Genomic DNA, 24,468 nt, shown 5'->3' on the forward strand with positions numbered 1-24,468 from the left:
TGTCGAAGACATCATCAAGACCTCGCAGAGTTCACCAGAAATATCACTCCAAGCATGATGTAGAAGTGAAGCTGCTTGTTACACTCAATCAAGACAACCTCGCCCTTTTAAAGCCGCGATGCAGCTGCTTCATTCGCGTGACCCAGGAGCGTCGATACATTGTCAGGGAGTTTTGGCATATAATTTGTACCGTCTTGATGATTCTTTGTCTGGGAGAGAAGCGGGTCAGGTGTGTATATTGACTGCTGTTATTCGGAAAACTCATCCAGACCTAGATATTTCGCAAGGTTCGAGTTTACCAATTCAAAGTGTCCCCCCCAAGGTCCCAAAGCTGGGTCATAATAGGTATCAGTCATCGTGTTTCTAAGGTGAGCATCAAACAAAGTAGTTATTTGACCTATGTTGAACGTCAATTACTCCCAGCTCTTTCAACCGCCGTGATTCCTTTTGGTCTGATATTCTAAACACTGACACTTTCTCGATCCTCCAAAATGGCAGTCTTCGTCCAACTACCCAGTGCTCCATTTGTGTGAATGCACCGGTTATCAATGTATACGAGTCTTCAGGTATAGGGTATTGGTGGGAGGCGACGATTTCGAACGTATGACTCTGTCCAGTATCGTCTTTGACACACATCTCCCCCCGTCGTGTGGCCCCTTTTGAGTTTCCCGCAGCCAGTCCCCGCACATAGGACCTTTTCAATGCAGTATCCATAGTGCCAGTCGGCGTCCGTCGCGTCAAGTCGCATAACCTCCTCGTACAGATAGATGCCGCCTGTTGACGGAAGCTCCATATTTAAGATCTGATCCCACGACGGTCTCCACATTCTGTTCCCGTTCCCAGGTGCAGGATACAAGAAGAGCATATCCCCCCGATACTGCTCCCTCATCGCATTCACCAGTTCGGTCCAGGCATCCTCCACAGTTTGCGTCTCGTAATAGGCTGGTATCGTCTTCGACCGCAGAAGGAAGGCCATCCCGGCAATCTTATCTATAGCACCCTCCGATGCCCGATTTCGCATGTGCGCCAGCGTGTTAAACACGTTATAGACCTCTTGCGCAATGTCTTTCAAGGACCCCAGTTGCTTGTAAAACCTCAGCACTACCCTCGTCCACAAAATTCCCATCCTCGTCAATCGGCATGGCTTTCAGCGGACCGTCATCCGTATCCCCGCCAATAATGCTATTCTCGCTGATCTCCTGCAACGTCCACGCTCGATTAAACCAACAACGACGACTATCCAAGTCGCCTGCCTTCAAACTGAAAGCCCTCCCCAGACCACTATAGTAGTACACCACCATCTGGTTTTGGTGATACACGTGTCCGATAGTTGGCACGTCGAGCTTCCATTCATCCGCACGCAGATCCTCCCTGGGCCCGCCTTGCTGTCTCAAACAGAGAACATCCAACCACACATACTCTGCTCCTAAATTCAGCATCTCGATCCGAATGAGTTCCAGGCTGGTGTCTTTCGGAATGGGTACGGGCCATTCGTATCCGTTGATGGGTGTCTGCACGTTGATGCGATCCGTAATGTCCATCCAAGCATGCGATATTGCCCATGGCTGCCCGCGGATAATCCACAGCGGCACCACCCGATTACTGTACAGATCCCAGACGCGTCGAGGTGGCATGAACGGGGTGAGGATCCGTTTACCAACAAGGGCCTTTTCCCGCATCTCTCGATCCCGAGCTTCTTGGGTGCGTAGTTCATCCTGCATAGTCATCAGGTCGCGGAGCCATTGTGGACGGAGTCGGGCGTATGCAGTACCGAAGTCGTAGTCATTCGAGATGCAGGATTCGAGAAGAGAGGACAGGGATGGGGTGTCCAAGGTGTATGAGGTTCCAAGGGTAGCGTTGAGGCGATCTAAGAGCTTAGTAGTGCCTAGGCTCGCACAGGGAATGGATGCAACGGAGGTCGGTATGACAGGTCTTCGTGCGGTGTACGTCATCTGTTTTGGAACTTTAATCGATGATTCCGCTTGTCCGGTCTCAGAGAGAGCGGAGATGGTAACTAGGGGAAGAATATGCTGTTTGCGAGCTGCTAGCAATGCCTCCTTTCTGGCTTTGTTCCTCATTTTGTCTCTTTTCTCACTCTCCTCCCTCTTAGCTTGTCGATCTTGAATAGATTCTATAAAGCAAAAACGTCTATCCGATGACATACCGATGTTTTCGTCGACAATTATTTCAGAGCGATCCTAATCTTGGTTGGATGAAGGGTGAGCAATGATAGTAGAAAAATCGTGCATAAGGTAGATTAGCTGGCTACGTATTTAGTATGGCAATGAGAAGGCCACCCAAATACTGACATGTATTTGAGTGGTTGTCAAAAGACAAGGCCTGGAAAAGGCCGCGAGTTTCCTTGGGTTGGTGTCAGAGAAGGAGAAACCAACTCGAAGTGCGAGTCAGTCGGTAAGGACGCGGTCCGACGAGACAGAAACCTAAATACGACGCGGCGGACCCAAGTCTTGAGCGCCCGGGAACCAGAAGGGCGAGAGGAAGCTGAATCTGGTGTACCGAACACTGTAGGGTCCTAGGGAGTAGGTGGGTGGAACGAAAGAAAGAAGGAAAGTGGCCTAATACTGGCCAGAGGGAGTCAGACAGCGAGAAGAGGACGAGTGTAGCACTGCCCCAAAGAAACAGCTTAAGTTAGCGCAGGCGGTTCTTTAATTGTAACATTGTAACAGCTAAAAAGCTCTTAAATGATCTACCAGCACATTGGAATCCTCAGAACAAGAATAGACAACAAATTAAAATAGGCTCAAATGGGAACACACAAGATGAAAACAGTAATACTATAAAAATCTTTAAACATGAACTACCAACATCAAATAACATACATGATGCACTATGTATATTTACAACTACAGAAGACAACCTGTCTGAAACATGTAAAACAAACCAAACTAAAGACAATATTATAACAGCATACACAGATGGTGGATGCCAATTAAATGGTGATATAAATGCTCAAGCAGGAAGTGGAATCTGGTTCAACAAGGACAACAATATGAATATAGCATGTAGAGTCCCAGGTCTTAATCAAAGTAATCAAACAGGTGAACTATATGCTGTAGAATATACAGCATGTAAAACTCCAAAGACATATCAACTAAAAATAGGAACAGACTCCAAATATACAATAAATGCTATTACCAACTCACTCTCATACTTTGAAGATAAAGGATGGGTTGGAGTTGAAAATGCCTATGAAATCAAAAGAGTAGTTGCATGGTTATGACACAGAGGTTCAGATACACTTTTTGAATGGATAAAAGGACATGCAAACAATATTGGAAACAATGAAGCAGATAAATTAGCAACAATAGGACAACAAAGGATAGATAACCCTAAGATAAATCTACAAACACCTATATATCTGAACCTTCAAGGTGCAAAACTATCCTGTCTAACACAAGCAATTGCATATAAAACAATCTGCCAACAAAAAATAACAAAAGAACGTAAATCAACTATGATTAATCTTGAAATAGCCCGATATGCTGCAAATGACCTTAGCGGCCACCTACCAACAGATAAACGTATATGGCTATCAATAAAAAATAAAGACATAACAAAAACCATACAAAACTTCTTATGGAAAAATATACACAATGCATACAAATGTGGAAAATACTGGGACAACATCCCCAACTATACATATCGAGCAACATGCATTAAATGTACAGCAGATGAGTCACTCGAACACATTTTAATAGATTGCAGACAGATTCCAACACAAGATATCATCTGGAAACTATGTGAACAACTATGGGAAAAAACTGGAAACAAATGGCCACAAATCTCATATGGAAAAATCCTTGCTTGCGGTCTTGCACAATTTCGAAACAAAAACAACCAACCCCTACATGGAAAAAACAGGTTATACCATATTCTAATATCAGAATCTGCTGCTCTAATATGGAGACTTCGCTGTGAATGGAGAATTAGCAAACAAGATGATGAAACAAAATGGCACTCTAAAGTAGAAATCCATAACCGCTGGGTATCCTGCATCAATCAATGACTATCACTAGACTGCCAAATAGTAAAAGTACAGAAAAATGGAAAACATAATCTAAACTCTAAAATAGTACTCCACACATGGAGTGGGTGTTTAGAAAATGAAGAGAAGTTGCCTGACAATTGGATAAGGCAACCCAGGGTTTTAGTGGGTATACCATATCATAAACAAGATGGGAGCCCCACACAAAGTGCGTAATGCATTTCCCTGGGGTGGCTCTAAAATAGAGGTGAAACTCCTCAAAAACCAGCTTGAACCTCAGACTAACGTTGTTAGTTGTGGGATTCATAAGGCTCCACCAAAAAAAAAAAAAAAAAAACATTGTAACAGCTTATTTGTGGCAGTGTATATCTAAGGGCTTCGCCGTCTGCCTATTCTTCCTCCGATAAGCCATCCGCTCGTACCTCCCTGCTGGCTTGGCTTATCTCAGAATACCGGTCGATCTCCACTTCCTCCGGAAAGTCAAAGCGTAAAGGTGCACCTAATATTTAGTCAATCTTGATCTGGACGATAGCAGACCTTCGGAGAGCGGCCCGCACTGCAAATGCTACTCGCCTCAAACACAAGAAGACAAGAGCCGAGAAAGTAGCTGTTTCTATTGAAGTATCACAATACTCCACAGTTCCGCAACTAGAGCCATCCAGTACTCTTACACTCCAAACTCTCACCCTGATCCAACAATGATAAATAAAATACTAAAATTCAAAAGTTGTGCGCAGCGGCACAGCTTCTTATCCAAGTCTCAGACCGATCAAGTCAGTCAACCAAAAATCAAAACTACGAAAGGCTGTAGTATATCCAGAAGGTTCGTAGGGACGCGAAGCGTGGACACCCGCGACCACACGTTCTTTCGCCATGCATAGTACCGTATGAGCATGTCGTTGGTTCTACAGGGGCGGGGTGAGTATCCTGGCAGACAGGTCAGGATCGACAGTCTCATGTGAGGCATGACAACGATGCTGTGAAAGGTTGAGCCATGTCGACCAGGTGGTGTCGTGGTGGGTGAACCCACCGGCTCTTCGGGTATGTTCGGGTATGCGCCTAGCTAGATTGGACATCCCCGGATTCTTGCCACGCCTGGCGCGCTCTGCTGATGAGATCACCGTTTGGTGAGGAGGTACGATTTCGAGGGTGTTGGTTGAGGCCTGGTATCGCCAGTCCTGTTGTATAATCTGGATAACAAACAAGTAAGTTCAATCCTTCCAATTAAGAGTCAAGAGCAGATATTAACATATCATTCTTGAGTTTAGATTTGATCGCACCATATTTTTATCCCCTCTTGATAGTGTCTTCAACGCTGTGAGAGAAAGCATCCGCGGATGCAAATCGAATATCACTGCCAGGTCCCAAAGAGGAATTCACCGCCCGGCTTTTTCAAATTCAGAAAAGAATTGTGGTTGCAGGTGGCGATTTAGGAACAATTCTAGGAGAGGCAAGCTGAGAACTTCTGCTGACGCCTTGCGATTAAGACTGCTCAATAGGCAATCCTCGACAAGAGCTTCACATTAGGCCCTCAGGCGGCAAGGTAAACTGATAACTGGTTCAGCAGCGGTTGGGTAGGTCCAGTTGATGGGTCGACGTCTCACCAAGAATGATGATGGTACTAGGCCAAAATGCGCTTCCCTTAGATTTTCGTCAGAAAGAATAACTTTACAATTGATGCGCACCGAACGTCGTTCAAAGATATCCGTTATTGCATCGTTGCATCTGGGTTACAACAGAAACTATGACCTGGTTGATTTTTCTCCGCCTAACACTGGAGTATGTCAAGGAGGCGCTTGTCGACCATCCGTATCTTGCAGAGCCTCGAGTTGAGAAAGAAACTCATCAGCAATGTCTAGTCGCGTAGCGTAGGCTGCGCGATAGCCGCTCCTGAAAGCCTCGTATACTTGTTCACCCCTTCGTGCTACAGGAAAATATGGATCATTCGCGATGTGCGCATCGACGAGCTCATTAACAGATTTCCATTTTCGCATCTTATAACTAGGTATTAATGCGAGTCCACGTGAGTATCAATAGAAGTACGAACCTGATTGAAGTCGATGACATAGAACGCAAATCCAGAGAAGCCGTTCCCACCAAGTACAAACTCAATATCACGGGCGTCGTAGCCTCCGCAAATGTGAATACGCCCTAGCATGTTGCCCATAGCTTCTGCAACAATTTCTGTGCTCGGAAGATCACCAGCAGTGCCCCCTTCGGAGCTGGCGAGCTGGCGGTAGCGTGCTACGTCGAGAAAGAAGTGAGACGTGTTGATAAACCGGGACGGTCTATTGTCCGTAAAATCTTTCCCGAAGTAGAGTCGAAACAACAGTGGGCCTTTAGCAGGTACGCCAGAGGGATAAAATTGTGAACGAATACGAGCAGCTACTTCTGTAGATAAAGCCTGGATACGATCCATTGCATACGTAGGCCGCTCGAATGCAGCGAACGAGGCAGATGCTACAAGGGGGCGGGGATGTCCTGTTCGAGGAGAACGGTATGCTAGTGCCCGAAATTTTTGTGCGTCTTTGTATGCAAGTGGGCGGGGCAGAGAAAATAAAGCGTCGGAACTTTGGCAGGTTTTGTAGATTTGTTCAAGGGCCTCGAACTCAGCGTGGAGTTGGGCTGCATTTGATTCCAGCTGAACCTCCTTGAAAGCAACGAGAGAAGAGAGGATCATGTATACAGACCCGAAGCTGCCACTCCCTATGGGCTGAGGTGACGAGTCCATCGCAGTCAAGGTTGGTAAAGGACAAGAGTCGCCGATGATTTCCGAAGTGGGAAATGCCGCGGCTGACCGGAAAGATGCCGAGAATCCGGCATTAGACGGCTTCCACGCTCCGTTTGAATTCAAGACATGCCGAATGTAGGCGATGGACATGTTGATAGTTAAAGCTCCCTCCGATTACTTACATGAAAGGTTATTAGAAAATTCACCATCAACGATTATGCCGTTTTCTCGTAATGTTCAGCTGACTCTTCGTCCCCCTTTCCCGATGCCTCTCTTCCCGTAAGCTCACCCGGAACAAAGTTGCCTTTGACAGCATCAGCATTTCATGGCTTCGAACAGTGCAACAAGCTTACCTGCACGAAGATCGTTCTCTGCTGCATGTCTATCGCAGACCTTGGTGTATTCGCTTCCCGGTACGAAGAGGGGAGAGTCCTCGAAGAGAGCGTCCATTTCTTCGAGTCGGCGCCCGCTTGTTTCCTATGTGTAACCCTTAGTAAGTGGGTTTGAACATGGTAGACGAGATGGTGACTTACGGGGTAGAATGCCCAAATACACAAGGCACTAATTTCGTCAGTAAGGATCACTAACGGCATGATGAAACTTGTACTTGGTGTGACTGCAGATGGCAAAGACCAGGTCTAATATCGTCGTGAAGATACCGGCGGAGGACGATATAGACGGTAAACGTACAGTATCTAATGGAAACATTAAAACCGTGTCATGTGAATAAGAGCAAGAGACTTACTTCCAGCCGATTGCACTAAACGCTTTAGGAGTAACTTCAGCAATGAAGCTTAGAGGGCAACTAAGCGCAGAAAATCTTAGAGCATATCTTGCGCTTACAAGTTTGAAAGCCATGAAGAAGAACTCGTCAGTGCTGTTGCCTTTGCACGCGTTCGTGTCGAACTGAATTATATCATTGAGTCTGATATCACATTCAAGAAGGAAACGCACTATATTTCGACGGGGTACGCCCAAGATAGCGGTCCGATGCAGGAACTGAAGAAGAAATTGAAGATCCAGGTCCTGGTAGGCACTGTTAGGGCCGTTTTGCTCAAATGCGGCTGAAAGATCATACGTTACTGCGAAAAGATTCGTAGGAAAGATGAACGAAATTAGAAAGAAACCACGTACTAATAAATATCTAGGAGAGTGTCAGACGCGTCAAATGTTGAGGACACAAAAACTCACATAATGGGCCTAAAAATAGGTCATACACATTTCAGAATCCTGGGTTTTGACATAGAAGAAGTATACATACCGCGTTACTAACGAGTCATTAGACACACAGACTCAAAATACAATATAGAAAGACTCACTTATTAACAGAACCAGGATATCGAGCCATTAAGACACAGCCAACGACGAAAGATAGTCCCGAAGCGATATTGCCTACGATGAGCGGCCTTCGTCGCCCAAAGTGATCCACCCAGAGCACACAGCAAGCTTCTCCGATAAGTGCTATAATACTATTGACGGATTGAAAGAGAAGAATGCGCGTTGAGGAGAAACCCATCTAGTAAGGAAAGATCAAGCGGAGAGATGACAAAGAGGCAAGTTGGGAATCTACCGTCGTGAAAATCTAGAAGGACAATGAATGATCGAAACTTGTATGAAAAATAAAATCTATACTCACAGTGGTCGAGTAGTATTGAATCACGCTAACACCCGTCATCTGAACGGAGAACTGCAGAATGTACCCCAGACTTAAGCGCCGGAAGTTGCTAGGAACGGTGAATAGCTCGGACCACCTGTAAGAAATCAGTAAACGACTTAACACATACACAGAGAAGACGCTCATACGTAGACTCCCCAATATCTTGTGCCTTATGTATATCAGCTCTGATGTCCTCCATTTGGGCAGTGATGAACGGGTCGTTAACATCTCCATGGGCGTGCAGACGAGCTAAACAGATCCTGGCTGTATATCATGAGCGAACGAAATGGTAAATGGATCAGTTTCCTACCTTCTTCCATACGACCCTTCTCGGCAAGCCACCGAGGTCTAGATAGATATTTTCGACATTTTCAATATGTGTGCACAAAATGATGGTGACTGCCACTCACGATTCGGGGAAGAGCATGACGAACGCGACCAAAGGAATAGCTGGAATAATCTACATCGTATCTCTCATGAATTGATGGAGTACAAGTCAATGGATACTGTCTCACTTGAATTCCTAAAGGGATCCTCCATTCCGACTGTGTACCGGGAAGTCCTTGGGCGGTCCCGTAGGTCTACGATTATTAGCTAGGTTAGGCACCGGGGAAGGAAGACTTACCACCCAAGAAGCGACGAATGCTACACGGGTTCATAACTACGCGGCCAGGATAATGAAAAAGCGCCATACCTCCAATTCCCAACATGAACTATCAGAAAAGTTAGTCTGTACACTCCAGTGTCCGTAAGTCGCGCTTGCCTGTTGTAAAGTAGTGAGCCGACCTCGAATACTGGGGTGAGCAATCTCGGCCTTCACAAAGCCAGTGAGCGCGGATGCAAACAAACAAGAGAACCGTGCTACCTGATATAATGGCGCCAAATCCGACATGATTCCAGAACCAAAGCCTGGCAAGTTGAACTCCCTACGACAAAGCCAACGAAATCACTGCGACGTACCGGCAAAGAACCGACCAGTAAGCATCATATCCATGTTCGGGGCGGAGGTTTGGAGAGTCCCGCCAAGACTAAAAGACCTCGGCTTAGTGCTATAGAAGCGAAGTTAAAGAAGAGGAGCTGACATATATATAAGGCCGCCGAGGAGAATTGTCTTGCGACGTCCAAGCATGTCTGCGGCATACGCGACGGGGAACATGCCGAAGAAGCTAGTCACAGGTTCAAATATTCGACATCCGATGTAGTGCCAAGAGCACGCACCACCCCAGCACTGGTAAAAGAGGCGAGTAGTTAACAGACAGATCGACGCGGTCGAAGGTTAGAACACGAACCGAATATGCTCGTTATCAAACCCTTCAAACCTTCATTCCCGAATCGTGAACCCATAGTGTCCTTAACCACATTAGAAAATACAATCGATAGGACGACCAAAATCATACAGCAAAATCTGTTGCTGCCAACACTCCTGCGATGACACCAAGGTCGTATCCAAAGATGATACTGCCCAGACCTAGGACGAATAAGTGTCTAAGCCTTCACCCAGCAGTGAACAGACTCACTAGCAAATAGCCCACAAAGCCAAGTATACCACTTCGGTGAGAGCGTTATAATCATGTTCGTGAAAGTTGAGGGAAAGCTCAGCAAAAAATACACTATGCATGTTTTTGTAGACTTACCGGGATGAGGCGGTCCGCTTGGTTGTTAAAATGGGGTCATGAGAACGCGAATGTCCCTGCGTGTGGGGAGATTGTGGGGGTTGATGTCAGTAGTATTTTCCCGCAGTTTGTCCGTCATCAGTTACAGGCGTTGGAATCCCGGCGGAAGGCAAGAAGGAGATATCAATCTCCTAGTAAAGGTGGTGCTTGGATCCCGTGCTTCTTTGGAATGTCTAGGTTGAAACGGCACAGAGAGCGACTTCGTGTCCGCAGCTCTGCATGCATGTGGACGTTAAGGGTTAGTGCGATGACCAGGGTAGAAAGGTCTGGAAAACATGTCAATGACTTTGTAGATCTTTGATACGAACGTGTTCTTAGGTAGGTCAATCTAGGTCAGAGCAACGAGGAACAAACAGATGCCAAGTTACAGGAAGAACCATACACCGACCGGCACTGTTATCCTAAGTCAACTTGAATACTAACACTAGAAGAACGAATCATGTCAGAGAGCGCCCCAGAACAACCTCAGGAGCCTACCTTGGAACGAATGCCTCTTGAAGACATAGCTTCCTTCCCAATATACTTCCTTCTGAATAGTACTAACCTTCTCCCCCTCGAAACCATTCCTGTCGCCCAACTGCGGACTCCAGACTTCATAGACCTTCACCTTCTTCTCCCCAACCAGCTGCGCGAAGATGATGGGTACCGTAAAGTCTTCACTTTCGTGCCGGTTGACTACCGCGATCCGGACCTCCTTGCTCTCTTCCACATACACCGCACTCACGTCGATGTATTTGGTCAACTTGGCCGTATCGGGCGTGTGGGTGTCTAGTTGTTTGATCCATGTCGGCACGGTGGGGCCAGTGTACACGGGCGAGTTTACATGCACCGCAAGAGAAGCTCCCCGCATGAGATTGGTGAACAGGTGAAGTGGATAGTAGGTCGTCTAGAAATAACGTAAGATGGGAGAAGTTTTAATGATGCGACTGACCTGCTTGAAGAGCCCTTGGGGAGAGGTGATGATCTAGATAAGAAGCAATTTAACGATAAGGAACCTAGCTTGGCACTAAACCTACTGGAGAAATGACATTGACTGACCTGCAAAGCAGTCAATCATCAGTTCGTCGCAAGGGGGAGGTCTTACTGTGCGATACACGCAATCTTCACGATATCCGCTTTCCGGACGAATACATTCAGCCATGATGCTACAGCGATGGCATCAGAAAGGTCATAATGTTCTTCGGCACCCTTCTCTCCCGGGGCTAGACAGAGGCCGTATCAGCGGAAACCAGGATGAGCCGGTTGGCAAGGAGGGGCGGCTTACCGCGAACTGGATCCCTAGTGTAATCGTGAGCAACCAGCCAGATCAGGGCGTCAACTGTTCTTACCAGACGTTCCATTCATCAAAGCAACTTGTAGACAATAATCAGTAGAGGAAATTGGAAAAAAGACAGCTAGGTTTACACAGTTAGGTCCTTTTCTAACTCTGCCTCGATCTTGGCCAGATCGATGAGCGACCGGGTGATATCTAGCGCTTTTTCTGCAGCTGCAGCTATACCAGGGGTCAGTAACAGCAATGTCAGGCAAAACACCATACGTACGACCAATCACATTAACTGCGTGTTTGCCTTCGCTGACGGTATATACTGTATATCTGTATTTCAGTGAGAGTGAATTGAAACAAATACCAGATTCTCACTATGTATGGAATGAAAATCGACGACGGGGGCTAACTTGCGGAGGGTCACACGATCCCAGTCAGCATATCCAGTTTCTGAATCAGCGTATGAGTACATCCATCTACGCGACATAGTGCAGTACGGTACCGCCGCAAGAGACGAGTTTGATGGTAGGATCCAGGAGTTTAAGAGCCTTTGCCCACTGGTACGCTTTCTTGGCATAGTCCTGCGATTCTTGCTGACCGACTGTGAGAGTCGCGTAAGCATAGCTTCCACCTACGCGAGACAATACTTGCTTTGCCATGGGCCCCAAACCTCGTTGCCTGAAGAAGGGATGATCAAAGCATGAAATAAAAGGAGCCTATCGGGAGCTTACCGAGCGCCCAGTATTTCACATTGTAAGGTTTTTCATGGCCGTTCTTGCGCCTCAGATTAGCATAGTAAGTATCGGCTGAGCTATTTGTGACGGGTTAAAAGATAGAAAGAGGTGGGAATTTAAATGAAACCCGCCTGTTGCAATATTCGAGCCATGCTAGGGCATCCTCCAATGTTCCTGTTCCCATATTGAGGCATATGAAGGGCTCCGTCCCGAGCTCACGACAGAAGTCGATAAACTCGTCGGTTCCAAAGAGATTGCTCTCTTCCGACAACCACGCCAGTTCGGGACGACGCGGTCTGAGCTCCTTGGGTCCGACACCATCTTGCCATCGGTAACTGCTCACAAAGTTTCTGGAGAGCATGATCAAAGAGAAACATGGTTAACAGCAAAGTCGGTGGCATACCCTCCGGGGTACCTGACGATGGGAATCTTGAGGTCCTTCAAAACGGCCATAACGTCTTTTCTGAAGCCTGTTTTGGGATCTGCGAGACCGTGCTGATTGTCAGGCTCATAGATCCCACCGTAGATGCATCGGCCCATATGCTCAGTGAAGCCTGAGTAGATGCGGGGGTCTACGGGAGAGATAATACGCTCGATATCGATGCGAATCGATGCCATGGAAGTTGGAGTACGTGAAAGAAGCCAAGGAGAAGTCGTGGATAAAAAACGACAATTGGGACTGCCGGCCCGCATAGTCCGATGATGTCTTGTCGTGTGATCACTGCTATAAGGGTTATGGGCTCAAGCATCTGATAACCACACTACAGGGACGAACTGAAAGCTACGATTCCCTAAAGCAAGTGCACCTGGAGCCTACTTGGCGGGCAAATCTTTTCTGGAAATTCATACGCACAAGTAACACCAGAGCCGATAGCCGCCGAAATTTTTATTTCACGGATAAGCTGGAATGAAAAACTTCGTCGGTTGTGATAGAATTAAACGAGGCGTGTGCCTGAAATACGTCAATCTCAAGCGAATGAACGACATAGCAGTGATCTTCAGATATAGCCTTACCTAGTGAATACAGTCTGGTGACGCTAGAAGAGGCATACTTCGATGTTTAGGACGTGACCTATAGCTGGCATTATGGGACTCGGAATTGTGGATGACGGTCTCCGTCTGGGCGTAAAATAGGACAGAAGCATTCGTCCACCATATTGAAACGGTACTAATGGAAAATAACAATTTAATGGATATCGTTGTTGGATGGATGGAGGACGGTACGAATTGTCGACGTTGTGGTACGGGCACAAAGCTATTCACGTGCTCGTGTGGCTGCGAAACAGCCGGGAGAAGCCGATATGATTCGCTTCGGTTACCACCGATCCCTGCTCGGATGTAGGCCTCTGTATTCATTCTTTCAGTCTTTTGAAGCCTAATATTGCAGACGCCATGGAATGTGTGCTTAGGCCCTGCATCGTCACTCACTTCCTTCAAGTTATTCCAGACTTTCAGGATACTCCGGTCGATGGTGCTACTTCCAGACAGCATACGAATATCTTGGGTCTATTTACAACTGTGCTTTCGGTCTAACTAGGTATGAAGGAGTTCTGGTTTACCTTGGTTGTATCCAGGTCGAAGTCTCAGGTGACGGAACTGTCTTTCCTACAGATCTCGTTTCTTTCCCTGATATGTAGGCTCCGAAGTATTCATTAATGTGAATTCTAGGCACCTACGATGCCGACACTCCGAGTATGTTCAATCCCTCACATTTTGTGTACTCTCGCTTACATCCTTCTCTTCAGGAATCGTTTAAGATACAGGCCAAGTATATATTTTGCAATGAACACCGACTTGTTCACTAGCATTGCTACAGAACTCGAAATGACTAAGAGTGTCTATTCTCGAAACCCATGTTGGTAATGTATGTGTCCCATGCCGCAAAGCTACAAGTCCACATATCAGCAAACGGACGCCCGAGAAGACTGCGACTGCTCACCCAAATCCTGGAGGTGCAGAAGTCCACATATTGATGGCTTCTAGCCCGCCAGGCATCTCTGATTCCGAAATATCGAGAACTAACGGCTGGGACGAACCCGATGGGTTGTCATTCGTCCGGTATAAGGGTAGGCCTGTGCCGGTTGGTAAAGAGTCATTCAAGTACGCTGGATCTGTAGAAGCGGGCTCTTGTTAGCGAAGATTTAGACCAAAGGAAGGAAGGCCACCAGTACCATATTGCTGAACTAATTCAGGTGGAGCATCAGGTATAGCCCAATACGAGTCCAAAGCGGGGGCTGGCACAGGGGTGGTGGTTTCTTGAAGGCGTAAAGCGTGAATAGACATGCCTTCTAAAATGCTGGCCGTCTCAGAGGAGGCCAAGTCCTTGAACATTCCCCTAGAAGTCCCCTTGTAGTCACCCTGACGCAAATGTGATACTTCGAAACGGCTACTCACAGTGAGCAACCCGCAATATACCACCTATCAACAGACGTCAATTTATTCATGGCACGAAATAGACGCATACGCACCTGTCGGATGCATTTATGAAGGTATCTAGGCATTGTTTATAACCGTTCAGGTCTTCTGCGTTTGGGGGATAGCCCGCCCGCTTCCTACTCCAGATGTTCATGGCCAGTACAGCACCAGACATGAAGGCTATCGTCTAAACCGACTTCTCGTTAACGGATAGCGAGGTAGAGATGTTCAACTCACCAGAATGTAGGGTGAGATAATCTTTATTCTCGTCAGATGAACTTGTAGGATTCGAGAATGAGATCTGGCTGCCATTGTAGACATAACGAGGGACGGCGTAGACAGGGAAGAGCCAGAGCGTAGAAAGGGTCGATGTATATTGATCTGCAGCATATAGTAGTGGCTATAAAGAACTGATGATTGATACAAGAACAGCATATTGTCGTTGTCGGGATCCCAACGTACTAATGAAATAGTCAGGGAAATGTTGGACTGACATAATGGAAGGCCTACAATGGTCGGGGACGGAGTTCATCCAAGCATTCATGGAAGAGTCTATGTCAGAAACGATGCGCTGCTCATCCTTTCTGGTAAGACCCCACATGTCTCGGCTTTTCTTGATAGAATACAAGTTCCTCGCGACAATTGACATTATCCCGCTTAACCGTATTTGCGCATTGAAATAACTGATTATGGAAGGTTTGTTGGCCGGTTGGAAAAACCGTACTGCTCCATTTGGACGGATATCCCAGTATTCGTCGTCACATTCAACTGGTAGCTCCAAGTCGAGACTATGCCAAAGTATATTCAGTAGACGCAATAGGATATCCCAAAACTACGTACTCTTCCTCTTGCATCATGATAGGCAACCCGTCGAATAGACTAAACAGTCTCTCAAGCGTGACAAGCGCCCTAGTGCATATAGTTATAATCAATGCCCCAGCAAAACAAAGGAGGGTAAAAATACCAAAAGGATCGCTTCTTGAGTTCGTCGTCGATTGTTGGCTCGTATCCCTGGGGCTTCTTCCTATGCAGGCCAATTTCTACTGCGTAGCGTAGTCCCGAGCCCAATTGGCGTCCAGCTATAATCGGGAGCAGAAGTTCCTAGAAAGTATATCGCCCCAAGCTTCCGAAAGTATCTTGAGCTTGAATGAGAAGTGAAATGAGATAGACTTACGACAGTCTGCTGAATATCATTCAAGGATGGAGGTCGCAGTATTACCTTCTTGGAGATAGGAATCAGTCTCGATGAATCTCCATCCTGCAGAAAGCCTCGAACTGGGATCGGCCAATACCCTTGGGTCGTCCGAATGACGCGACGCAACAGCCAGAACGGAAAGTAGGCGTAGCACCGAAATTCTCATCCCGCAGATGTAAACCGTCGGCGACGTCTCTCGTGAATGTGGGTCGATGCATGATTGGAAGAATCGGATGGATCTGTTCGAAATATATGGCGACCAGGCTTGTAATAAGATCGTTGTCAGGAAAAACATGTTTAATGGTTTCGGCGTCAGCCGTAGCACGCTCCCACTAGTCATTAAGATTGGTTAGCGAAAGGGTGACTTGCCGATAAAGCAGGACGCACAGGACATAAATCGGAATAGTCTTGTAGTTGCATCGCATTCAAATTGCCGACCAACTTCTTTTTGGTAGAAAGGGCACTCATGAAAAGCGCTAAAGCACTTGAGGGTCCGAAACACCTCTCGCTGAGAGCCTTGCTGTGTTCCAACGACAGATTCTTCATTTCCTCCCCAAGGTCCAAGCGCGTAAAGTCATCGTCAAGCTCGGAAATCTCGGACACAAGACTTGCATGTCGAGACGAACCTCCCGGCACATATCTTTTTGTTCCTTCAGGCAGAAGGATATCCGGATTGTGCTATGATGATTGAGAAAGGTCGTGGGGTAGGTGTAATTTTCCGAACCTCTTTGAGCATACGCTCCAATTGCTCGGCACGTCGTTCTAGGTCTACCACGTAGCTGATCAGGAATCAGCTGTATATTACGGATTCACTTGGTTTATAGTTGTCCCACCTAGCATTGTATTTTCGTCGTGGTAATACAGTCGAGTGTTGCCTGGGAATACTGAAATCAGTGTCTATACGATGGGAGTTGTGACACAAAACTAACATAGACTTCGGACCCCGTCTCTGTAAGAGGGCTATGATAAGTTTCAGCCTTTCGCAGTAGTAACGGGGAAATGAACCATCGTCGGAGCCATATACGTGCACTCTGCACCAAGTACTATGCAATTTAAGCAGCGGTTTCCTTGCTCAGCAATATCATAACCTAAACCTCCAAGAATCAGCCGTCTCTATCATCTGGCTTGAAGCGAACAGATTATACATTTTACTAGAAGGAATATCCGTTAGAAACAGCCCAACACAAAAAGGTCCAGAAATTTTTTACTTTTCCTGGCACGGCACCTATCGCAGGCACGAGTCATTCTCCTTTTTGTGACAGATAATTGGCCTTTCATGGTGGTTAGAAAAAGTGCATACGTTGACGACGGTCATCGTTGAGAAGCAAGGGTGGTACAGCCACACGGCATCGCCATCTTGATTTACGTAAGTAAGCATACATGGTAGAAACAAACTTTCCTGCTTGCATCTAAACTCTAGTACTCATACTATCAAGTACCTTCCTCATTGCTAGCAAGACTTCCTCGACTTATTTCGTTTCTTCATTGACAAATTACAATCCTCAGATTGGGATACTTTTGTTATTTTTGTCTGTGATTCCAGAAACGGGCAGTCATTCCCCATCAGGAAAAACCCACTTCGCTACATTGTGGTACGTAGGCTATGTAGCACAGGTAGCGCCGTAGCACAGTCCCCCATATGTAGTGGCTTGTAGCGGACCACTCAGAGTACGTAGCAGCCTGTAGCGGATGATAGCACCTCACTGAAGCTACCGTATTGCGACTGTATCCTTACATACCAAGATATACTCTGGTGAATACAGCCCATAAGACGATGCAAATCGATAGATTGGAACTAGCTACTACACTGGTATACAATGTCACCTGCACTAGACCACTTACAACTTCTGATTCCCAGCCGAACTATGTAAGTACCATCTCGATCCATCCCGCCATCATAAAGTAGGCTTTCATTCTACCGACAGAGGCATGAGTAGCGGTCAATAAAAGCTCGGCAGAACAACTTACGATGGTGCGGGTTTGCTGGGGGAGGCTTCGGGGATGGGGGTGATGATGGCCGGTTCTTGGGCGATGTGAGACACCGATCTTTGGTACCATTACACTTACAGCCGTTGGGCATCTATGGCTTGTTTGAACCCTGGAGACAATGATGAGAACAATCAATGCTAAAACGGTTCAAGGTACGTACGTTCCAGTCCAAGACATCGATAGAACAAGATTCCTATGAAAAGCACGAAATCAGCGACGACGCATGGCATTATGGTTGAGGCACTTACCAGCAACCTTTAGTACAGGACATCCTACCCAGATGTTGCTGCCTGAAATACAAGCCATGTCAGAGCGTGTCAGAGAAAGGGCACGCACGTTGAAAAGTAGCTATGATCTTCAAAGCCTAACTGTGTGACATGCTTATGGATCCAAGGAGCACAAATTCTGTACGGAGATTCATCAAGTATCGATCAGCTAGCTGCATCGCTAAGAGAAAAGAAGATAGAACCACAAATGAGGAAAGAGTAAAGGGGGAAGAGTGCGTGGAAATGGAGGAAAGGAAGAAAGGTTGGTTGGATTTGATCGAAATCCGATGGCGTGATCTTGTTGATTATGCACGTGCACAATCGGAGTTTCAAATGGACTTAGCTAGATAGAGTCCATCGTAACTGCTCCGTATGTTATGGGGCATAGGTCAAACATCCACTACAAGCTTCATTGACCAATCCTCTGCTCCCGGCTGTGGTCTGATAAACAACTTCCTCCAGTCCGATAGCCGACATGGCAACCATTGTCTGCTTTCATTATCAAAAGGTCTGAAGAAACTTCATAAATACCGGCCATGATGGTAGTATTCTGTAGCTCCTGCTCAAGGATACTGCTATCTATGTAGTCCCCACCAGTGCATATGGAGCACTATGTACTGCTACGTACTACTGAGCACCTGCTACAGCCACTACCGGATATACATAGACTATGTATACCTGAGTGGCAGATACGTAGCAAAAGGCTTTTTCCTGATGCCGTCTTCCCATAGCGCCCACAACTACGGAATGATTTCGCTTTTTCTGATTTCCGGTGTCTCTTCTCCGGATTGAGTGCCACGAAGACCCCCCCTCGCTCCTGTCACCAGGTCCGTGCCGTCGTCTCTTGTTATGGACAGTCACACCGGTACGACGCATACACGAGTTCTGCGAGTAGATGATAATTCGAAAAAACGACTTGCCAGAGTCGGAGGTGATGTTCCGGTCACGTAGCATACGCCGTCGTGGTTTTCTAAACTAAGATCAAGCAAATTCAGACTCAGTGTTTTTGTGCATCCAGTTAAAGATGGGAGAACAAATGTAAGGACTCAGTCGGCGCAGCGAAAAGGAGGACCACTGAGAGTGGAAAAACTGTCCTAAATTATGTGCTCCTCCTTTGTTCCATTCTCAGTTTATGCAACCGAAGTGCCGTGGCCAATTCAAAACGAAGCATAAAACAGGCAATCCGATAGCACAGTGCGTTGTTGATCCCCGGACGGTGTAAATATATCTACTCGTACCAACAAGGAGCATTCAAAGTCGCAATCCCAAGTGGTGACTCCAACGATGTATGCCCTGTCTGCATCGTCTTTCACCTCTTTCCCGTGGTAGTATGTTATCGTAGTCGGAAGTCGACATTCGCTCAACACCGTTGCAAGTCGTCCTTCTATTTTACTAGGCGGGACACATCCTTCGGACGCCGGAAGTTTAATTAGACCTTGACTGCGAGCTCATAATAGTACCCCATAGGAGTCTACGACCGTTGAAATTTGACGTTTACTATGCCTCCCATTCATACTTTGTTCATACCTACAGGTTGGTACATATGATAGCATCGAACGACACAGCGCTACCTTATCGTGTAGCTCGAAAATTTGATTGTTCTTTCCTCGACCTCTTTGCCCATTCGTTCTTGGCTACATCCCGTAGCAGTGCTTTGATAATCTTCCCAGAAGACGAGTGATCTATGCTCCGCCCTGTTGTATCCGGAGGAAACTGCATTCCAAACGTCCACACCTTCCCAATGGCCTTGTCCCTCATGATTCTCGAGTACGAGACATCCTGATGCCCCAGATGCGAGACTCAGCTCAGCGGTAACCGGTTCGATCATGTCCGCTCGCTCGGGGTCAAGGACGATCAGTGCACATCTTGTAAGCATGATACAGTATCTTAGCAACTCTAACGGTTGCGATCTTTTGATAGGATCAGAATGAGAACGATTTGAACCACGTGAGAGCAGATCTTACGTGTCCACGAGGGCAGTTACAGCTCCCAGAAGATCTGCTACAAGATTGAGTCTTTGACCTTAGATCAGACGCAAGGAGATGGAACGCACGGCAAGCCCAAAACACGATTAAGTTGGACAATTTCGAGAGCAGATGGCTACTCGATCCCCTATACTGAAGGTGAGGGGCTAACGCACCGAATAACAACAGAATGTCCTTACCTTTCTTAACACCGTAAACATCTCTTAAGATGACCGCACATCTGACTGCCTTGTCTAGTATTTCCCGGAAGGTATAACACTCTGTCTGGTATACTATGTAGGTTCTGTCGGCGTACTTCTTGGTCGAGTGCAGAAAGAATAGTCGCAGAGACGGCCAGAGATTCTTCCAAACATTCAGGACTCTCCCGCCGATGATCTATATCGCGTTCAGATATTGAAAAGGTATATATCAGCTCCAGATACTCACGCGAGTTTCAGTTTCGAGCAAGCTCCCGGTTCGTGTCAGTATCCTATCGGCTAGTGCGAATCAGCATGTCAATATTCTAGCATATTGCGAATAAACTTACCTTCCTCGATAGAACAGCACGGGGTCCAAGTTTCTGCATCCACCATGATGGATAAAAAACCACCACCTGAGGGGGGCCATTCAGTATTTATATGAGACCGGTAATTGAGATGAACCGCTCGGGGTGTAGGACAATTTCGACGTGGTGCTTTTCTAGTGGAACGAAGACACTGTACCTTAGCTACGGCCTGGGCTGGCAAGGCTCGGGCTCAGCGCATTCAGTGCGGCTGCCATCTCGGAATGGCTGCAGCATATTTACCTACATGGACTGGCAGTATAATAACCCTGTCATAAGAGCCCGTCGATGTATAAAAAATTAATCCGTACTGCAAAAACGAGTGCATTCAAGCCCTACCAAAGATGAATTGCTGGCCACGCTAAGGCGGAAAAAATTTCCTTGCCCCGGGACGCATTTTCGTGCGCTGGACATATGGTTTCGAGGTTTTCAAAGACCGCATCATCCATACGAGCTGCAGAATCCGTACAGCAGGCCGCAGACCCACCAGGCGCCCTATCTAAGGCTTCATTCACCCCTGTTATACACCCTGGACTCGGTTAAAAGGCCGCTGACCATCTCATCCACACAATAGCCCGACGATGATCCGCGTTGTAGGATGCATGGCATTTTTCTGGATAGACTCGAGGAATCTGATGACGATGAGGGTGAGGAAGTAGATTGAAGTACGAAGGTACGCAGTTCGCGCACGTCATAGAAGCGAGTTGGGAAACAGTAGATATCTATCGAGAAAATGTAACAAACAGCATGGAAGATATCGTCTAAAAAATAACCTACCGTGTATACCGACGACTGATTCCGGAAGTTCCATTTCAATCCGAGACTGCGAGGATCGATCTGAATGGTGATCTGTGAATCTTCCGAGTGCACAGACGGACTTTAGCGGTTATTTCGAGAAATAAGGAGCAGTACGTACCGTCACTGTGAGCTAGAAGGATAAGGCAGATGGAAGGCGTAAAGATAGTCGTGGTCCAAGCACAAGGTGCTCACGTGATCGCGTAGCTACCGTGGCGACCCTTCTGACGTCATCACAACCGATGACACGACCGTCATGACTGGCCTATCGATTCCGACGCCGACCTTGGCAGAAACAACACCAAAAGATGGCCTTTAGGTCTGCAATTTTCTTTTCAAGCATGACACGTACACAATTCCCAAGCAATGCCCCGCTTTCACTTAGCAGATAGCGACCTCGGAAATTCGGGTACCAATACTACTTTCAACGCGTCACTCTGACTCTGTTGAAAATTTCAGATTTACCGACACCAAAATGGGCACGTTATATCACTCCACAGCACGGCTGGAGTCATTCTTACTCAAGCTGAGGACTCTCGAATTGGACTTGGACGGGATGAGGAGGTGATTATTGGGAGGGAGTATTCAAGTGGGAATAGCGCTGAAAATTCCTTACTTGGTAGGATGAGTCTCCTTCTCCAAGGTACAGCGCCTATGTTCACTGTGTTATCATGGACTAACATGTCATTGGGCAGTATCCGAACTCTGGGAAGTCGAGGGAAGGTGGATATCGATAAACAGTCGAACATTGTGTGTTGCCTCGTTGTTGTTTCTCTGCTCCTTATATCTCACGTCGTCTCTCTTGCTATCAATAGTGTTGCCAGCGGCACCGCTACGCTCCCTTCCTTGCGATCGAGTTAAGGAATCTAGCATCCGGGATTTATACTTATGTGACGATATGCATGGATGCAGTCCCTGAAGATTAGAAGGATGGATTTTGGAGGCCGGGAGGGTGTAGAACTGGGTTTAGGTTGCCGCGCATGCACAGGAGGAGCGCGGGGCAATTACCGCTGCCAAGGTGAGCCTGTTGGTTCCTCCAGATATAATCAATTTAAAAATATCAATATAGACTGCTTCATTGAAATATTCTGCACTACACTCCCGGGTACTTACACTCCCTCAGCTCGTGAGTGTTGGGCAAGGGCTCCGTGTCGAGATCATGATCGCGACTGGGCTCTGTCTGGCTCGATGTATTCTCACTGTGCTCGATGTTGGCAAGAGCATCTGGTTCTCGCTATCCTCTTCCCATCGCGATTGACAGTACGCTTTTCTCGACCTGAACTGCCTTTTCCAACCTCCGCGCCAGTGCCGAGATTTGCTTGTTGATAACGACTTTAGTAGTCATCTCTTTCCTCTACCTTGAAGTTCAGGTCTATTCTCACTGTGACCGTACAGTACCGCATGGACCTGATTTGATTGATTCTTCGGTCGGGTGAGTTACTGTTTTAATACTTGTGCAACTAACAACCAAGGCCAACATTTTCATTTGATAGTACTAGTAGGATACTATATCCACTACGATGCTTAAAACTCTGGGCGCCTTGGAGAACCCCCCAACTTGTCGCCTACACCATATTCTAGCCCCCAGCGGCATCCGACCCACCTTATATACCTCTGACAGTTGCCTTCCCCGCCAGACTCCGCCGTTCCACCGGTATATACGTTGCATACCGCCCATCGCGTCGGTCCAGGGACATTTCTTATCCCTTCTCTCAAGGTCGCAAGTGCCCGATCGTACGTCAGAGATCCGCTCAACGGGTATGCATACGCGCCGGTCCCGATGGTATTTGTTCATCTCATCCCCTCACATGATGACTAGTATGACGATTGCGGTGTGCAAGGCTTGCGGGAAATGACGTCCGCTGGATTTGCTCAGGCTGTTATCCTAATGCCAAAACATTTGCCAAACAAGGACGGGGGATGGGGCGTGTATGCTATCCAACAGCTAAACACCGGAGATGAGATAGTGCTAGTATAGGAATGGGACGACGCCCACCCATACATGGCGGCGAGGAACAGAAGGGTCGACACCTTGAAGGGAGCGTTCATGACATGCGCATGCAACGGTAGGATGGGCTGTGCACTCGAAGCAATGCACAGAAATGATTGGAAGCCTGGCAATCTACGTCCTCTAGTTCGGATTCAAGACGAGGACGAGAGAGCGAGGTGGCGTCGAGGTTGTACCAGGACAAGGAAGCAGAAGCAAAAGGAAGTGACGAGGGAGGTCTTGTCGGTGGAGAAGGAACACAAGAAGGAGTAGTACCAATCAAATGAGGAAAGGCCAAGCACGAGCGCCAATATCGCCAATCACCCTTGAGCCCTACAGATGACTTCGTAAAAACTGTCCTTAAAGTCTCTGATTCTCAGAAATGAAGATTCGACAACCTTATCTTTGATTCATGATTCCGTACCGACTCCACCAGTACCATTGTCACTCTTGAGGCGAAGGCAGAATCACCTGGCTCCACATCGGATTTATTGAGTCCAGAGACAGAGAGCCTGGCCTTCAATTTTCCGCCGACGGCAGGCTTATCGCACGTACCCATCTCTGGCACACGTCCGTGCCCTCCTTTTCCCAAGCAAGGACAGCCAAAAAATCACACTCAGCGTCACCTAGTCAAACTGGCGAGAGTACACTACCGCAACGTCTCGACGATGACCACTACGCTCGAAGCTCCCCGACAACCTTCACTACCAAAACGAAGTCAGCAAGCTAGAGAATCGCCTGGTTCTACACTAGGCACCGAACTCCCAATGGGAATTTTGCACTGCTCGCATATAATGTTCCGGTAGTCGAGCCAGCCATTCGTGAATCGAAGAAAGAAGACGAAAGAACCGGATGCAGAACCCCTAGATGTGTCGTAAATCGCCGTCGCCTGTGATGACCCCCTCACCTAATGTGCCTCACCAGGTCCGAGTCCTTATATCAACCAAGATGCCGTTATCATACATTTCTTCGTCTTCATTCCCATCGTCCGCATCCGGTCTTAACTATTCTCCTCCACCAAACAAATCAAAATCACTCCCTGAGATGAAATCTGAGTCAAACCCCGACTGGCTATGACAGCGCCGTCAGATGACGCTGGATGATTGGAAGAAGGAACGGGAGAGGAACGTGGGGAAAAGGATAGTGGGCTGGTACCTGTGGTGGTTAAATGGGAGGAAGAGGAGCCGTCAGTCTATACCGATACCTCTTTTACAATAATTTCTGTGGCAG

The 24,468-nt window shown here is 47.2% G+C and overlaps 8 protein-coding genes across 8 annotated transcripts; 2 read left to right on the forward strand and 6 right to left on the reverse strand.

Moving 5' to 3' along the window:
* Positions 1–295: 295 nt before the first annotated feature.
* EV420DRAFT_1621583 (uncharacterized protein) lies at positions 296–1,952 on the reverse strand (the record flags this gene model as incomplete). The annotated part of the gene is made up of 4 exons (XM_060475716.1): positions 296–331; positions 752–1,084; positions 1,116–1,565; positions 1,620–1,952. The coding sequence occupies 4 exons, from the start codon at positions 1,950–1,952 to the stop codon at positions 296–298; spliced, it is 1,152 nt and encodes a 383-aa protein (XP_060328205.1).
* A 1,058-nt stretch (positions 1,953–3,010) lies between these two features.
* EV420DRAFT_1630316 (uncharacterized protein) lies at positions 3,011–5,210 on the forward strand (the record flags this gene model as incomplete). Its single annotated transcript, XM_060476113.1, has 5 exons — positions 3,011–3,047; positions 3,249–3,464; positions 3,495–4,006; positions 4,061–4,175; positions 4,945–5,210. 5 exons carry the CDS (start codon positions 3,011–3,013, stop codon positions 4,995–4,997), a joined length of 933 nt encoding a protein of 310 aa, XP_060328206.1. The 3' UTR covers positions 4,998–5,210.
* A 353-nt stretch (positions 5,211–5,563) lies between these two features.
* Positions 5,564–6,976, reverse strand: EV420DRAFT_627649 (uncharacterized protein). Its single transcript, XM_060482841.1, has 2 exons — positions 6,054–6,976; positions 5,564–6,000 (listed from the first exon to the last, which is right to left on the reverse strand). Exons 1-2 carry the CDS (start codon positions 6,885–6,887, stop codon positions 5,791–5,793), a joined length of 1,044 nt encoding a protein of 347 aa, XP_060328207.1. The 5' UTR covers positions 6,888–6,976; the 3' UTR covers positions 5,564–5,790.
* A 76-nt stretch (positions 6,977–7,052) lies between these two features.
* On the reverse strand, positions 7,053–9,966 carry EV420DRAFT_1273506 (general substrate transporter; the record flags this gene model as incomplete). The annotated part of the gene is made up of 22 exons (XM_060467766.1): positions 7,053–7,214; positions 7,271–7,298; positions 7,345–7,375; positions 7,428–7,432; positions 7,483–7,530; positions 7,581–7,643; positions 7,692–7,790; positions 8,057–8,253; positions 8,308–8,319; positions 8,374–8,488; positions 8,541–8,658; positions 8,705–8,742; positions 8,805–8,854; positions 8,910–8,975; positions 9,020–9,039; positions 9,133–9,208; positions 9,260–9,303; positions 9,355–9,422; positions 9,477–9,560; positions 9,680–9,744; positions 9,816–9,862; positions 9,912–9,966. The coding sequence occupies 22 exons, from the start codon at positions 9,964–9,966 to the stop codon at positions 7,053–7,055; spliced, it is 1,491 nt and encodes a 496-aa protein (XP_060328208.1).
* Positions 9,967–10,059: 93 nt separating this feature from the next.
* Positions 10,060–12,887, reverse strand: EV420DRAFT_627601 (glycoside hydrolase family 51 protein). Its single transcript, XM_060482840.1, has 15 exons — positions 12,469–12,887; positions 12,197–12,415; positions 12,063–12,142; positions 11,983–12,009; positions 11,834–11,932; positions 11,707–11,781; positions 11,609–11,653; positions 11,472–11,559; positions 11,396–11,419; positions 11,332–11,345; positions 11,152–11,269; positions 11,084–11,105; positions 10,999–11,031; positions 10,545–10,953; positions 10,060–10,491 (listed from the first exon to the last, which is right to left on the reverse strand). The coding sequence occupies exons 1-15, from the start codon at positions 12,756–12,758 to the stop codon at positions 10,469–10,471; spliced, it is 1,566 nt and encodes a 521-aa protein (XP_060328209.1). The 5' UTR covers positions 12,759–12,887; the 3' UTR covers positions 10,060–10,468.
* A 1,006-nt stretch (positions 12,888–13,893) lies between these two features.
* On the reverse strand, positions 13,894–17,970 carry EV420DRAFT_1645398 (uncharacterized protein; the record flags this gene model as incomplete). The annotated part of the gene is made up of 19 exons (XM_060477774.1): positions 13,894–13,951; positions 14,005–14,176; positions 14,237–14,400; positions 14,460–14,483; positions 14,534–14,667; positions 14,718–14,941; positions 14,991–15,268; positions 15,321–15,389; positions 15,445–15,559; positions 15,773–16,007; positions 16,063–16,353; positions 16,400–16,454; positions 16,509–16,550; positions 16,605–16,635; positions 17,551–17,590; positions 17,644–17,698; positions 17,743–17,773; positions 17,825–17,857; positions 17,913–17,970. The coding sequence occupies 19 exons, from the start codon at positions 17,968–17,970 to the stop codon at positions 13,894–13,896; spliced, it is 2,109 nt and encodes a 702-aa protein (XP_060328210.1).
* Positions 17,971–19,497: 1,527 nt separating this feature from the next.
* Positions 19,498–20,487, reverse strand: EV420DRAFT_1765972 (uncharacterized protein; the record flags this gene model as incomplete). The annotated part of the gene is made up of 5 exons (XM_060480853.1): positions 19,498–19,840; positions 19,895–19,928; positions 19,984–20,290; positions 20,342–20,391; positions 20,442–20,487. 5 exons carry the CDS (start codon positions 20,485–20,487, stop codon positions 19,498–19,500), a joined length of 780 nt encoding a protein of 259 aa, XP_060328211.1.
* Positions 20,488–21,617: 1,130 nt separating this feature from the next.
* EV420DRAFT_1697454 (uncharacterized protein) lies at positions 21,618–23,951 on the forward strand (the record flags this gene model as incomplete). Its single annotated transcript, XM_060479443.1, has 9 exons — positions 21,618–21,682; positions 21,711–21,815; positions 21,947–22,001; positions 22,164–22,269; positions 22,321–22,377; positions 22,471–22,511; positions 22,833–22,985; positions 23,071–23,180; positions 23,322–23,951. 9 exons carry the CDS (start codon positions 21,618–21,620, stop codon positions 23,509–23,511), a joined length of 882 nt encoding a protein of 293 aa, XP_060328212.1. The 3' UTR covers positions 23,512–23,951.
* Positions 23,952–24,468: the final 517 nt, after the last annotated feature.

Source organism: Desarmillaria tabescens (genome assembly GCF_030435595.1).
Source record: "Desarmillaria tabescens strain CCBAS 213 chromosome Unknown EV420scaffold_29, whole genome shotgun sequence".
In the NCBI taxonomy this organism is placed as follows: domain Eukaryota; kingdom Fungi; phylum Basidiomycota; class Agaricomycetes; order Agaricales; family Physalacriaceae; genus Desarmillaria; species Desarmillaria tabescens.